The sequence below is a fragment of the Tigriopus californicus genome, chromosome 4 (assembly GCF_007210705.1).
Source record: "Tigriopus californicus strain San Diego chromosome 4, Tcal_SD_v2.1, whole genome shotgun sequence".
Lineage (NCBI taxonomy): Eukaryota > Metazoa > Arthropoda > Copepoda > Harpacticoida > Harpacticidae > Tigriopus > Tigriopus californicus.
Genome location: NC_081443.1, coordinates 5,629,958 through 5,644,815, shown reverse-complemented (window position 1 = coordinate 5,644,815; position 14,858 = coordinate 5,629,958). Strand labels below are relative to the sequence as shown.

Below are 14,858 nucleotides of genomic sequence, written 5' to 3'. Positions count from 1 at the left end.
AAGCAGTTAGCGACTGACTTTCGTAATTGTTGCTCAAAGGGAACGGTTTGACAGTCACATGAATTACCTTTTCAAATATTGGATTAGTAACTAAGGACGTTAGCATTTTAGCTAAGAATGCCCACCACAGACCTTGAGTCAGCCTTACTTTATTTTTAAGTCCCTCATAGTATCCAGCATTGCTGAAGGGAAAAATTAAAATTTAAGATGATCTGTTCCTGTATCAAACTTCCCACACCGGTTTAGGAGATGACTAATGACGCCACACACTTTTGGACCACGATAATAAGTAGGACCATTTTTCGCAACATTTCTTAATTTGCTACTGTTCCATTTTCTATTTCATTACTGTCTCATTTAAAAGAGTCCTAGGTGTCACCCTAGACATTTTGGTCGTAATCTGCAAGATCGAATTGGACAAATAATCCCATAGCTGATTCAAAGGGAACTTAAGAGTTATTTTCAGACCTCCTCCGTGGAAGTTAATGTGGAATTTGAGTGCCCAATATGCACTATTGCAGCCGGTTGATTAAACCTCATTTGGAAAGCTGTCCCCGTTGGGAGGTCTATTCTCAGTTAATGACGAGATGGATCTTTCGTGGGAATTAGTGGAAATCTCAAGGGGAGATCTGCTCCGGAAAGCTTGGCTACAACGCTCGTACATAGTTGGGAATAGTGGTTGGTTCCGTGTCAAATCCTTTCACGAGTAGCTTAGTGCTTATCAAGACACTTGAGATCCCAATTTATGGCGAAGCTCTTATAGAGGCTAAATCAATCCCTCAAGTGTAACGTTCTTTAGCTGATTCGAATCAAGCCGAATTTAATTGTGTAGCATCATTTTAAGGATTACACAACCACAGTATTGTCTCTTTCAGGTCGGCGAAATCGCAATGAAGTTGATCGCTTCCTTAGCCTCAAGCCTCAAGGAACCAAATCTCTTTTGAACTTAACTCTCTTATCTGTGGTAAACTTATTGGATCAGGTAATCTTCGCGAGTAGTCAGACCCACTGATGCGTACGTAACTACGAGTAGTAGAGTAGTACTTGGGAGGAAATAATGATTGAGATTCCGTTTTTCTTCCCAAGATCCCTCGACTTCACACGGGACAGGCTCGGGCTTGGCTCCAGCGGTTCTTGCCCTCCTACGTCCGCGAACAAGTGGTTCTGTTTGTGACACAATCTGATGACGCCGTATCAAAATCATATGACACCTCCAGTCTCCAGAGGATCTCAAAGTTCTGGTCCCTGCTCTTTAGTCAACATTTTCACAACATCATTCTCCCCGCTGAACTGGAGGAGAAGATCAAGAACAATATTGTCTCCTATCTTGGATCAGGCTTACAGAACATTGCCAAAGACCGAACCACGGGGACCCTTAATATTAATGTGGCGGGGTGCCTGGCGAGTTCAGCCGAAGATTCGTTGAGAGCCCATCTAAAGTATTCCAATTTGCTCACGGTGTTCAGCTTCAAGAAGGGCGCCACCAACGATATGCTACAAATCATCGGCCAATGTTGTCCATTGCTGCAAGAAATTAACGTGACGGGATCTCAGCGAGTCAACGATTTGGGAGTGGCCGCCTTGCTTGGGATCGACCATTCAGACTTGAGTGGTAGCCAAAAGGCAAATCCTTTGGCTGGAAACCTCCGATTTGCCAAACTTCGATCCACGGGAGTTCGAGTGATGGGCATTCGGTTCCTCTTTCAATACGCCATCGCATTGGAAGGCATCAGATGTTCCAGCCATGATGTATTACAAGCCATTGCCGTGGAGTTGAAAGCCACTCAAAATGTGCTGCGTAAGGAAAGATTGAAAAAAGAAATGGAATGGAAAATCACCAGAATATGTGGAACACTCACTTGGGTTAGATTTGTCAGCCAGCATCAAAAATGGTGCACTAACATAAAAACACATCATCATTCTTTCACTTAATTGCATTGTACTCAAAAGACAAGTACAAATTCTTCTCATTAAGGTTTTGTTTTAAGTTTTGATGATTGTTCCAATATCCGGACAAGGAGGTCATTTGGAGGAAAAATCCAAATGAAAATCTTGGGGGAATTTCTATCTCAAGCACCAATTGAGGTTGTTTTGAAGTTGATAGTACTCCCATTATCCTCACGAGTTCACTTCAACCAAAAATTTGATTTGAGGACCCTTGAAACGAGGCCTTAAGTATCCCTAACATGTAATCGGCTTCAATGACATCAAAGGTTATGTGTTTCATTTAAGACTACGTATCATCCTGCCGCAGATTCTTCTGGAAAAGCCTTGGGATTAAAGTATCTGGACTTCAGCAACTGCTTTCCCATCATCTCGAAGTTTGTTCCCAATCTCCCTGGATTAATTGAGGTTCGAATTGGTGCGGATGCGCCGCCAAACATGCGACAATCTCACCAAAGGCTCAGGTCCGAAGGCCAAAGCTCTCTTCAAACCGATATCATCCAACAGGAGGCCTTAAAACAGTTGCCAAAATTGGAGCATCTGAAAACATTGGTGTTGAAAGACTTTGGCCAATTAGACGTAAGTAAGATCAAATAAAGAATCACCACCTGACGATCGGAACAAGTTGAGGATTGAGAAGAGAGGAACCAAGAATGAAGGCTGGCTGACCTTTGAAAATTGGGGACATTCGATTCAAAGTGCGATGAATTGATGTGAAAGGCGCTGCTCAGATTTTGAATGAAAGGAGAATTTAGGGCAGTAATCTGGCACTTCAAAGAAAAATCACGTGAAAAATTCGAATAAAATGTTGAACTAGAAATGCTGAATTGGTTAAAACCATTCGGCCTCACACGGTTTTAGATTATGCTTTCTGCCCTTTGAAACGCGACTGGAAGTGCACGCTTGACGACCCCTTAGCCCGTTTCAAGGGCCTTTCGGGCGAATATTTGAAAACTTTTTCAAAATCGATCTTATACGTACGAGAAGACTGTGTATGTATGTGAAGGTAAATTGAAATTCCGTAATAGCCCCTTGACTTGACTTTTTTACATGGAATAACATTGATTGAAGTGGTTCGAAATTCCAGAAAAAATCTGGATCCTGCTTTTGAAGCTAAATTAATGATGCCTCTAATGAGAGCGAAATGGAGCACTCCGATCAAATGACAGTGATCGTGCAAACGAAACAAGGATATGTTTGGTGTAATTACTCAAAGCTTGGGGAAATCCCTCAATTTCATTCCTCCTCGAAAACTCGTTCAAACCTAATAAGTGATAACTGAAAACTAACAACCCTTATCCGTAATGGCGTAATGATCTGTTTGGGACAATTTCAGGCCCTGGTTTCGCTCCTGAAGAGCCCAGTGGGTGCTCGACTCGTGCGGTTGGATCTTCATTTCATGACCTTGACTCCGTTGGGAGTGAATCTAGCCGCTTTGTCGGAAAACTGCCCAAATCTGGAGGATCTCTCCATTTGCGATTCCTTGGTTTCGTGGGAGCCTTCGCGTATGAACCATTCGGTGGAAAGCCATTCTGCCCATGTCTTCGGAAACTTGGTCCAATGCAAACTGCTCAGAGTCACTTATGCCGATCTCTTCACATGGGAGATTATCCCGAGACATTCCACTCAAATTCGAACTCTCAATCTGGAATCCTGTTCCTCCATGGAAGACAATGTGATAGACTTGATTTTATCGGATGGAAAACTTCAGTATATCGAGGCAAGTATAAAAAAGCTGACATTTCTCATACGAGATCAAGCCCGGGTTTTGTCCATGTATTGATGTCCAAAAGCATATCGGAGACTTCATTGAGATGACATTAGCTTTAGTTGGATAAAAAGTGAAGACCTTCTTCTCCCACTTCCAAAAGTCATAAAAGTCATTCACAGTCATTCACGTGTCACCACATCTCAAGTACTACAATGTACGTGCAACACACTGGTGACTACATACATTACCCACTTATTCTAGACAGGCGAAGCGGATTTAACCTCTGGGCGAAGTTTCTTCGCAAGGTGAATCGTTGAGATAGTTTAAGAGCACAAACTGTTGTCGACTAAACAGAAATTCATCTATCCTTTTAGTGCCATAGGAAATGGAAAATCAATACACGGATCCAATCAAGATTGTTTGCCTGAGCAATATGCAAGACCAGTAACGCATACAATTCCTCCTCCCTCTCTGCTCTCCCGTACAGACAAATATTGTTTATCAATATGGTTAATGATTAACAATCAAATAGAGCAGAGAACATCATTCTTACTCATTTTTAGATGGCATCGAGAAGTTGTTCCCGCATTTTTTCCTGACTGGAGAAGAAAAGTTCTGCTTAGAATTTAGGAAGCTTCGGTATTTATCTCCCATCAATCAAAGTTAGTTCCGATGGTCTCAGCAAAAAAAAGAGCTTTTAGCGCTCATCTCTTGTAACTTCTGGTATTCAGTGAAAGCCCATTAAAAAGTTTGCATTTCGCAAGATGCGAGATAATTGCATCAAGTAAAGCAGTGGCCATTGCCCCCCGTCCTTGGGGGTCAGTGGGGGGGGGATTTTTATGAGCTGATCTGGAATTTGATGACTATCTAGCTATAAAATTGACCTTTTCGCCCGATGAACCTGCAGGAAAAGTTAGATCAGTGTATCATCTATGCTAAAGCTGACGGAGGGAAATGTGATCTTTAGAAACCAGGATTTCCAAACGTCAGTCAAACATCCAGAACCTTAATCGATGAGCATGAGAATGAGAGTTGACAGCCTTAGAGCTAAAGGCCAATTGGCAATTAGCCATGTGACGTTATTACAGTTTCGATTCATTTCTTCCCCGGCTAGGAATTCCAAGTGATTGGCTCTGGTCACCGACTGACCTTCGTGACGTTGCTTCGATTGATCGCCAATTGTCCACTTCTGCGTTGGATCGGGGATCTTCGGGACTGGACTCTGTTGGACACGGGTCTGGTGAAGAAGAGTCTGCCGGATTGGGAAGGGCGGAAACAAGACCCTCGGGAGCACGCTCAAGACTCGATGATTTTGTTCAACACAACACAGATTGTGCGAGCCTCGATGTGAGGCCATGATGTATCGAAGAAAAAGGATATGATTAAAACCCCAGCTCCAACGTTCGATCCAGGCGGCTGGAGCTGACCAATCTTCTACTGTATAGAGGCGACCTCACAAATTCTTAACTTTTACGGTTTCGGTCGAGTGAGACTATTGATCCCCTCCCGATACTCGTCTGAGGTCATTTGGTGTTGGCTGGGATCAATCTTGAACAATATCCTTCACTTTTGATCAAAATAATGACAGGTCGATTTTGCAGTTCAGGACAGTTTTTCGGAGTGTAACATTGACCAGCGACACTTTTTTGTGTATTCTTTTAACGGCTTTTTCGAACCGCTACAGGAATTGTAATCCCCAGCATTCTTAAAATGAAAGGTTATATATTGTCCATTTGTTACCTGTTAATCTTTATAAGTTGTTTGATCTGCCAACGAATTTGAGTTGGCAGACCGAGCTAGTCCTTGAATGTAGGGTTGATCTGGAATGCTACTTAAACATTTGTCCAAGTTTGACGTGAAAGCTAATACCAGATCCACAACGCCTACGTATTTCCTACGAATATTTAGTGGAAGCACATTAAACAATGCAGGAGCCTGAGAAAGGAAGACGAGAGAAGGACTTCATGGTTCGAACTAGCCTGGATTCTCGAGGGCTGGCAAGTGCTCTCAAAAGGCACATTAAGCTTCTACTACGCTCATCATTAGAATTGCCCCTAAATCCTGGGTGTTCTTGAAAACGTTGAGTTTCAGATCCCTCTAGTTCGTACGTATCTTCTCTGAACACTGTCCAGTGACCACTGTCCAGTCCCAATTGGAATTGCTTGATTGCAGTAGCTAAACAGAAGAACAAAGCACACACGCACACACACTGTAGGCAGAGAAGCAGAACAACAACGTAAACCCGTGTCTGATTTGAATATTTCCTTTATCACGATCAGCTCAGAAAACATTGCTTGTCGTGAGAAACAATATAAAGCCCCCCCCATACCGACATTGGCATATTTTAGTGGGTGCCTACGAGTCACCCTGTCGTTGTGAATTGTTTTGGTTGGGTTTGGATTTGTTTTGACTGTGGAATTTGCCTCCGTGATCATTGACCAAAGTAGTCAAATCCATCAGCATTCCTTGCGGGTGAAAATTGATGCCTGGAAATGCCGCTACCACCCACCCACTAGCAGCACAAGTGAAGAGAAGCGAAAACCGTCAACTGTGGCCGGCCCGATTGCCTTGATTGGTCGATGGACAGCAGAGAGAAGCGAAAACCGTCAACTGTGGCCGGCCCGATTGCCTTGATTGGTCGATGGACCCGTCCCCTTCGACTGCGGCCTAGTTGTTGTTGTTGTTGAGAGGTCCGAGTGTTTGAGCCGCATTCGCCCCTCTAGTCCCTTTGATCATGCCCCGGTCTCGATCCAGCTCCTCGTCTTCGTCCTCCTCCTCGTCCCGGAGCTCGTCACCCGTCGATGATCGGCACGCCACACAAAGCCGGACCAGTCGGAAACACAGCCGTAGTCATCCTCGGCGCCAGGCCAGCCCGGAACCCAAACGCCGACACGCCCGCCACCGATCGGGCTCGAGAAAAAGCGCCAAACGTGGCTCGCATCGGGCCGACCACCGCTCGCCGGACGATCGACGCCGGCGGGCCAAGAAGTCCAAAAAGGATCACCGTCACAGTTCTCGTCGACGGTCAGTCAGTCGCTCGCCCAGTCGATCTAGGTCCCGCAGCCCGCCCAAGAAATCCCGGAAAGATCGACGTCCACCCCGCAGCTCCAGATCGCGGTCCCGATCCCGAGATCGCCGGCGACGATCCAAAGATCGCCGATCGGATCGCCGATCCCCGTCGGGGGTCCGATCGCCGGTTGATCCCTCGGAACCCCAGACTGGTGTTCCGTCTTCTGTGACGGCCTTACCCGGTGGGCCCGGCCTTGGGGCTCAGGTTGATGCTCATGAGGTAGCCGTGCAACAGACCCGACGGGATTTAGCCATTGCCAGTATCGAGTCGTCGTCGGGTTTCGAGCCCGCATCCTTTGTGTCGTCGTCCCAAGCCAAAGTGGCCGCCATCGCCTTACCCGGTGAAGCCCCACCCGCTGTCACAAGTGGCTTTGAATTTGGTACGGCCTTCGAAAAGAAGGCATCCACCCCCGGCCAACGATTGCTGGATCAGATGTCGGCTGATGGCCTTTGTCATCCTAGTCTTTTTGGTGGAGAAGCGGAAAAAGAAGAGCGATGGGTTCGACATTTGTTCCAACTGAGGAAAAAACTCATGACATCCGGATCGTAAGCCATCGGATTTTCTTGTGCATGAGCCGTTGAAAAGAAAACAAATCTGTTTGACATTTCAAATCAATATCGCCTTATATTTGAAACATATTTGAATCAGCGCTGCTGGCTTAAGATGACGGTTCGAGGAGAGTCTGCTTCTACTTACTTTGACTCTGGCAACAGCTATTGCTTTAATGAACGTTACCTTCTGATCACGGAGTTTGATTTAAGCAGGGTTACGTTTTGCAGAGTGGCAAGCCTTCTTTTTAATGCCATTGAGTTTGAAGAAAGAGACAAGGCTGGCCTGACCTTTCCTTTGAAAAAGGTCGCTTGCAAATGCCAGCCATTTAGAGGTGTTCATGTCAACTTATTCAAATCTACATTTGACTAAACTTTACTCATTAATTGGGCGTCACATTCTTATCATGATATTCTTTTGGTCTTGAAGAAGATTTTCAAGAAACAAGTTTTGCGGAGGTTCGTAAAAGCTGAACTTGGCCGAGGGACAGTTACATTTTTTTACTATGAAGAGAACGCAAAATATCCTCATGAAAAAGGCTATTCAAAAAAGAAAGAGGTCGTTGGTTATCTATTATAGAGAATGCACTTAGTTTGCACTAGAGCACATGACTTGAGCTAGGATCACGTCGGAGATTTATGGCTGGAGTAACCCTCTTCGTAAAACACATTTTCGAATTAGAAAAAGCACCCTGGAGTGAAGTTACCAAAAGAGACTATGCTGCTGAGTAAAACATTCATGTTTAGGTACAACCAAGGGGTATTCGTAAAAAACAATAACAAGACACCCGTAAGTTTGATTCTCATTAAGGTAGCAATTCAACAAGAGGTTGATTAAACCATGGTCTCTATGTGCTATCTAAATGCAGATCATGAAAACTCAAAGAAATCTAGTCCGCCGACCTTATCAATCGAGCACGCTTAAGTCAGATCATATCTGCAGCTACTACGTACACTCTCGAAATAAAATAAACGACCTAATTTTTAGAATTACCAAATCTTGTTAACTCACCCCTCAACTTTTAAACTAGCTTTGACTTACTTATTTTCTTTTTCGTGTCTGTGGAACACATTGAACAACTTCCTTTCCTTTATTTAGAGCCACTGCAAAATTGGTGTTTCCCTTACAAAAACCTAGTTAGCTTTTGTCATGACACAAATAAATCTCGCCAACTAATGGGACTCTCCCGCTCCTGGGAGACGAGTTAGCACGTACGATATGATTTAGAACTAGAGGAAAAATACTTTATTATCATTAGGAATTTCTTCAAACTACACAAATCTCTGCTTTTTGACTCAACAATGATCTCTGAGAGTGCAATCTGACCCAATATCAAAGTCATGGTAGTAACTAGTGGATGGGGCCATGGTTTTGTTGTCGATGAGGTGCCTCCGTGAAGTGAGCAACTCGGCTGGTTGGTTGTATACAGGGATAAAAAGCGGCTGCTTGCATATCCATCGTCTCTTTCTTCGTCGAAAGAATTCCCGTCACTTGACAGAGGGTTAGTCTTGATTATTATTGTGATGATTATGATTATTTTGACGGTAATAATGGTGAGACTGGTCCAAAATCGAAGGAAAAGAGGTTCGACTCGGTTTTGGAAATGGCCGATCTTGAAGAAGCTCTTGCTGGGGTTGGATTTGGTCCACGGGTATGTCGAGATCTGGAAGACCCGCCGCCACGTAATACCAGGGAATTTTGCCCAATTGCGCCAAACGCAGTAACAGACTTCTACAAAGAAAATTATCCGGGGTTAGCCCGATCATGGATGGAATATTGCGGCAACCTTAATCTCCGCTACGTGATTCGAATGTTAAAGGCTTTATTTGTTTGGTTGGGTAGGTTTAAGCCAGCCATATAAATGAATGCTTAATGCGGCAGGAATCAGAATATGCATGCAGCTTGGTGTATATATATCCAATGGTAATTCATGCTAGTGGGCTTGTTTATACTCCAATAAAGTTATTTCGTTCAGCTCTCAAAATTAGGAGACATCCATTCCCCAAAGCAGTCTTTAAAGCTCCTACTGTGTACATCCAATCAATCTTAGGAAATCGTGTCAATCATGTCCCAAATTGTACAATGTCTCTAACTTATTTTCATTCATTAACCATCTTGCTTAATGATTCGTAATTGAATGCATCGCGGTGTGAGTAAATTCGATCTTCCACTAGAAATCTTGACCATTGGTCTGAAAGCCCTCTAGTCTGAAGGTAGACTTGACCGAGCACTTATCTAATAGCAGTCGTGAACAGACCGGTAAATATGCACATCATTTAAAGAGCTTCATGGTTCTCTATCCAATCATTCGAAACGGCAACAACCTCAATTATATTCCCTCGCTGGAAAGTTACAAATGGAAAGCATAGCACGATCATGTGCAAGCGGTGTGCAATAAGCGAGTACCAAGTACTTTTCAAAGACATTTGGACTTGGGCATAAAATAATCAATTGATAATCAAAAGGTCAAACAGCTATTGCTTATCAATTACTTTTTACCTAGATTACTGGTTGAACTATTTATGCCTTCCAATTTTCGAAAAACAGTGGAAAAAATTGAAAAATAAACATTTCTTAGGTAATCTTGGCCGGGGTAATTATTCAACTTTTTTCTAATGTTGAGTTTGCTCCCTTTTTTTATCGTAGTTTGTCGGTTTGCAAACTTGGCTGAAAAATGATTGTCACCCAAAAAGATAAACATAAAAAGAAGCCTTGGGAAAATAGATTGTTTGTCGAACAATGACATTGATAGCAGCAATTTTGTCCTTCTTGAAAAATGAAACAAATTGAATCTGTTAGTCATTCGAGTCGCACTGGTTTCCTATTTTACCCTAATCATATTTAATGTTTTTATCATTTGGCTTTTGAAGATCCAACAAACTCCAGTTTCGATGATTTTTTTCCCATTGTATAATTTTATTTAGTCGCTTTTAAAGATCATTTCGTAGAAAATTGTGTGACTTGTGACTGTTTCTCCAGGTATTGCAACAACTGAAACTGGCAATGAATTTGCTGAATCAAACAAACTGTATTAGGGTCTTTTGTTTCTAAAAAAAATTATTGCGAGTTTCAATCTCATTTGTTTCATGATTTTGTATATGGTAAATATTTTGCAATGCATTTCCCTTGCCTGCCAACAGCAGTTAATGCACTGTATGATAAAAGACGAAAAATTATTTATAAGCTGGTCTTTCAAATGATGAATTAATCAGACATGTCCCTATTCACTGTTTTATTTGAAAATAAGTCGAGATTGTCTATCATGGCTCTTCAAGATTACAAAAAGTTACTTATGTCAAAAAGTCCAAGAAACGGAAACTTGCTCAAGCCTAGATACCAGGCAGGAATACATTCCGTTTTAAATTGAAAAACATAATTGGTTAACGCATTTTCAAAACAAGCCTCAAGTTCACCTTCAATATTTTGTTTGATTCATTTTCATGTATACTTTAATAAATACCTACTTTGAGGTAGATTATTCGAATAAAATAGCTTACAAAATCACTGGTCTGACAGAAACTAACTTTTGATTCATAGATTCTGCGGCTCACATTCGAAGTTTATGGGACTCAGGATTCAGCACTTAGTGCAGAGATTTATGGACTCTGTGAGGCTTTAGAATTCCAAACCATCGTCTTCTGTCAGCTCTATCATACGCTATGCATATCAACAAATTTTACTCATCGGGAAAGCCAGGACAAACCAATATGTCAAATGTAAAAAGAAAGGTATGATTTCGGGGACGAGGGCGTGGTACTGAGAAGGTGTTCAAGCACAATTTACTTACAATGGCAGGGAGTTTTCGAAACGATTGACTGTTGATTCTTATTGTTGGGTGTTCCAAAGATCCCATAAAAAGTCATGTAAGCGTAGGTCTCTTTGGATGGTCTGAGGAACCAGCACACACATAGGAGGTACTCCTAGTAGCAAAAATGGGCTGAGCTTTGAAGACCCAAAAAGTAAAATATTTAATTCAATGACTTTGCCAAGGTCTCTTCAATTTGTCAAAACATTCATTTTTGGAGCTTTTGAATGTGAAAGTGTCCTTGTCAGGTTTGTTTTGGTTTGAAAATCGTGGAAAGTTGAAAAAGCCTCCTGTCGTTCCAGAAGTTGTTCGTTTACAGTTTTTTTCTGTCAAAAGAGAAAAACATGTTTCGTTCCAAATGATCTCTGAATGCGAAAAGCTCATTAATTAATAACGGACAATTAAGATCGTTATTGGAACAAGGTCTATTTACCAATATATTTCAAATAAACCATCAACAATTCCGTTGAACAGTTTGGGAACTTGTTCACTTGGGTCATTAAATTGTTCTGTTCATGTTGGTTGTCATCAATCGCATCATGGCCTCAATTGCCCACCCATTTTGAATTAAGCTTGTATAAATGTTTTTGACTAAAAAGACTTCCAAATTGTCAATATCGATACTTCAAAGGTTGACACACTTTGTCTGAAATAATAAACTCAGCTCGCTTTTCGAAAAGAATGATAGAAAAACTTGCCCTCACTTTTTGGCTCTGACCTACTCCAACTCCAGCCAATGCTTTATGGCTCTTACGATGTCAAAGGTCAGAATTTCTTTGATTGGATTTTCTTTCTCGATGATTGAAGAACCGTCTTTTCAGTGGTCGCAAGGTTTCTCCATAAGATGTAGTTTTATGACTGAACCTTTCCAATTTTTTATCGGCAAACACCCAACTAATGAATGACCGAGGCCACCAGAGAGCCCTTTCGTGACCCAAATGCTCTTAAAAGGCATGAGTCCCAAGAATGACCTCGCAAAATATGAGATTTATGATTTTTTTCATGAGAACCTAATGAAGCCTGTGGATCTACCTGCCACGGAAGGCCAAAGACAACTTCATGTGCACCCGAGATGATGCATCTTCAATTTTGACCTGCTAACATCGCTTTGACTGCTAGGCTTACTTATGATTCGCATCAAAACTAAAAACCAAAACATTCAAAACTAGTGTCCGAAACGCATTTTTAAGCTTCGCATTTTTAGGAAAGCATGGAATGATATTTTATCGGCGAGTAACCAATGCTGTTTTTTTACAACTCGGCATTGGGCGGTTATTGCGTTATTGGGTGGGATTAATTTGTGAAATATGCAACTCAATCTGCACGATATACCGCCATCCAGCGAGGTGGAAAATAGAATATAAAAAAGCTTACTCGCATCTTGGAGACTGGCAAGGCAACGGAATTAGGAGCTTCTCTCCGCCCGTGTTGAGCACCAAGGCTGGTGGAACATCCCGGAAATCCAGTTCACTGGCCTTTAAATTTGTCTCTGTTCGGCCATTCTCAAAGTCGAATGGAAATGTGCACACTGCGCTCAATAGGGACAACAAAAGTATTGCTATCGGAGGAACTGAAATGGGAACCATCATGCTTCGTCGACGGCTTGTGAGAGACTACAATCCCATCTTTCATCTACTAGGAGGTCATGTGGTAGGCCTTCTTCTCCGTTGGAGTGCTAATCTCACGGACGAAAAAGCAATACTTTCAAGTCGGAGACGTTGCCCGGTGTTCCCTCCGTTTCTTCCCCATGGAAAGACGAATCCGGGAAAGTGCCACTGTACTGGATACTATGCACAATACTGTGTTGTACAGGGTTACTGTGCACTAGATAGGAGGGCGGGCACTCGTGGTTTGGTTATCGCCTGAAATTGTACTTCTCTTCCCAGGTTTTACGTACTCTCAGGCCAACATGAGGAGGCCGTTAAAAGCCCACGGGTAAAGCTCATTTCCATAGACACAAAGAAAATATTGGTCCCAGTGTTCTCTCAAGTTGTCGTTACTCCGTACTGGCCATGAGTGCTGTCCAATTTGGTAGTAGATGCAAATATAGTATCGGAACAAAAGCTGAGAGCATGTCCCAGTCATAATAAACGCCATTAAGTCGTGCTTCCATAGAGGGACAAAATAATCGATTTTTATGATGACATGACAATTTCCGAAAAAAGAAATCTTTAAGATTAAGTGTTTGTGCCATGTATGAACTTCCATCGTTCCTTTTAGTGTCATACATATACGTATGGTAGTGTTCACGGATAGCGCTGAAAATCACACAACCACCATATTTGGAGTGGTATTGTGCTGTTGATGGCTATTGAAGGGCATATTCTTTGTCCAACATGAAATAAACTGTGAAGATAAGTTTGTCTCCACAAATAAGAATAGGACAAGGAGAGAGTTCTAAGTAAGTTGGCCTAGCCTAGTTTCCCGCTTGATTGCACGTTTCCATTACTGTAGTAGATGCCTTCGATTAGGCTACACCTCGCTTTTGACACAAAGATCAGACCAAGGATCAATCGAGTCCACTATTCTTCAAAGTGGATTCTTTGTGCCAAGATTGGATCGTCATGTGGGGAAGATAACGGCATATTTTCCATACATTTACTTTACGAGCACGTTTCAATTGGATGAATCCTACATACGCACCAGGTGTTTAGTTAGTAATCATTTTCCAAACCGATATTCGTATTTTCTATGAAAAGAGAGGCACATTTGTGTGAAAACCTAAGAAATTCAGAGTTAGGGAGCCAAAAAAACTCATGTCAGATACTTATCAGACATTGGCGTCAGAATGAAGAGGGCCCCGTTGGGTGCATAAATCAATCCTCTGTTTTTCTTGCACGCAAAGACAAACACATTGTTGTTTGATCAGGTCAAAGATGTACGGACAAGCGACCAAAAACAAAGAAAGATTCTCAGTTCTTCACCCCGGAGGAATCACCCCTGCCAATGCAGCTGAGCTGGTAAGCATCAGTCATGGTACAACCTTCAATGTTCAAAAGTCTACCACGGCCAAGAAAGGAACGGAGAGCGCAACTACGTAAAAGCGTATTCCAAGTGCGATCCAAGGCTGGGCAAGGAAGGTACCCAAGACCTCTTCGAATTATATGGTGAAAGAAGTCTTGTGGTACACAATTTGGTAATGATTAAAGGCCAACTGGTGTATAGTGCTGTTAAAGAACACCAGACCCTCGATGTGCTTGCAATTTTAAGGTTCACTAGATAAGCATAATACAGTGGAACCCGCTTATATCGCCTCCCCTTTTATAGTCAATCCACTTACATCGTCGTTTTTTCAAAATCCCGATTTACGTCTACAGTTTTTTTAGTAAGCACAACATAAAATTCGAATTTTGGACTTACTTTTGGTCATCTACTTAAGCTTTTGATAACATAACTTTGAACCGAACCACTTTACAACTAAATAATCCGAAAATGACCTGCCTTTAAATGAAGAGATCTACATTCCTTATTTTCTTAGTTTAATCGAAAAATGGCTCAGAGTCGCTATGACCAAAAACATGCCGATTTGACGGGAACCTCGTTCACAGTCTATATTTCTATAGATGTTCGTGACTGGGGTAGACATACTTGAACTAGGCACTAACTTGAACCAGCATCATAACAAATGCTTAACGCTAGAACAAAGCCTATTATTCAACGTTTTAACACTCTTTCTTCTTTCGACTTATGACTCACCAGGGAAGCTTTTTGACTCTAAAACTTCACCAGATCATAGCCAGGCATAAGTGTACTCAAAGATCAAAGTATTTTGGTGGAAG

The 14,858-nt window shown here is 42.2% G+C and overlaps 3 protein-coding genes across 3 annotated transcripts in view; 2 read left to right on the top strand and 1 right to left on the bottom strand.

Moving 5' to 3' along the window:
* LOC131879138 (uncharacterized) overlaps positions 1 to 5,087 on the top strand; it is a 9,328-nt gene extending 4,241 nt beyond the window's left edge. Inside the window, exons 2-6 of the mRNA XM_059225373.1 lie at positions 876 to 982; positions 1,087 to 1,798; positions 2,255 to 2,523; positions 3,281 to 3,664; positions 4,770 to 5,087. Coding sequence (XP_059081356.1) covers positions 876 to 982; positions 1,087 to 1,798; positions 2,255 to 2,523; positions 3,281 to 3,664; positions 4,770 to 5,006 — 1,709 coding nt within the window. The 3' untranslated portion in view covers positions 5,007 to 5,087. The remainder of the gene's footprint in view (positions 1 to 875; positions 983 to 1,086; positions 1,799 to 2,254; positions 2,524 to 3,280; positions 3,665 to 4,769) is intronic.
* Positions 5,088 to 6,250: 1,163 nt separating this feature from the next.
* On the top strand, positions 6,251 to 7,392 carry LOC131879142 (putative uncharacterized protein ENSP00000383309). Its single transcript, XM_059225377.1, has one exon. It carries the CDS (start codon positions 6,390 to 6,392, stop codon positions 7,272 to 7,274), a length of 885 nt encoding a protein of 294 aa, XP_059081360.1. The 5' UTR covers positions 6,251 to 6,389; the 3' UTR covers positions 7,275 to 7,392.
* A 1,104-nt stretch (positions 7,393 to 8,496) lies between these two features.
* Positions 8,497 to 12,698, bottom strand: LOC131879144 (uncharacterized). Its single transcript, XM_059225381.1, has 2 exons — positions 12,454 to 12,698; positions 8,497 to 9,005 (listed from the first exon to the last, which is right to left on the bottom strand). The coding sequence occupies exons 1-2, from the start codon at positions 12,666 to 12,668 to the stop codon at positions 8,777 to 8,779; spliced, it is 444 nt and encodes a 147-aa protein (XP_059081364.1). The 5' UTR covers positions 12,669 to 12,698; the 3' UTR covers positions 8,497 to 8,776.
* Between the last annotated feature and the right edge of the window lie 2,160 nt (positions 12,699 to 14,858).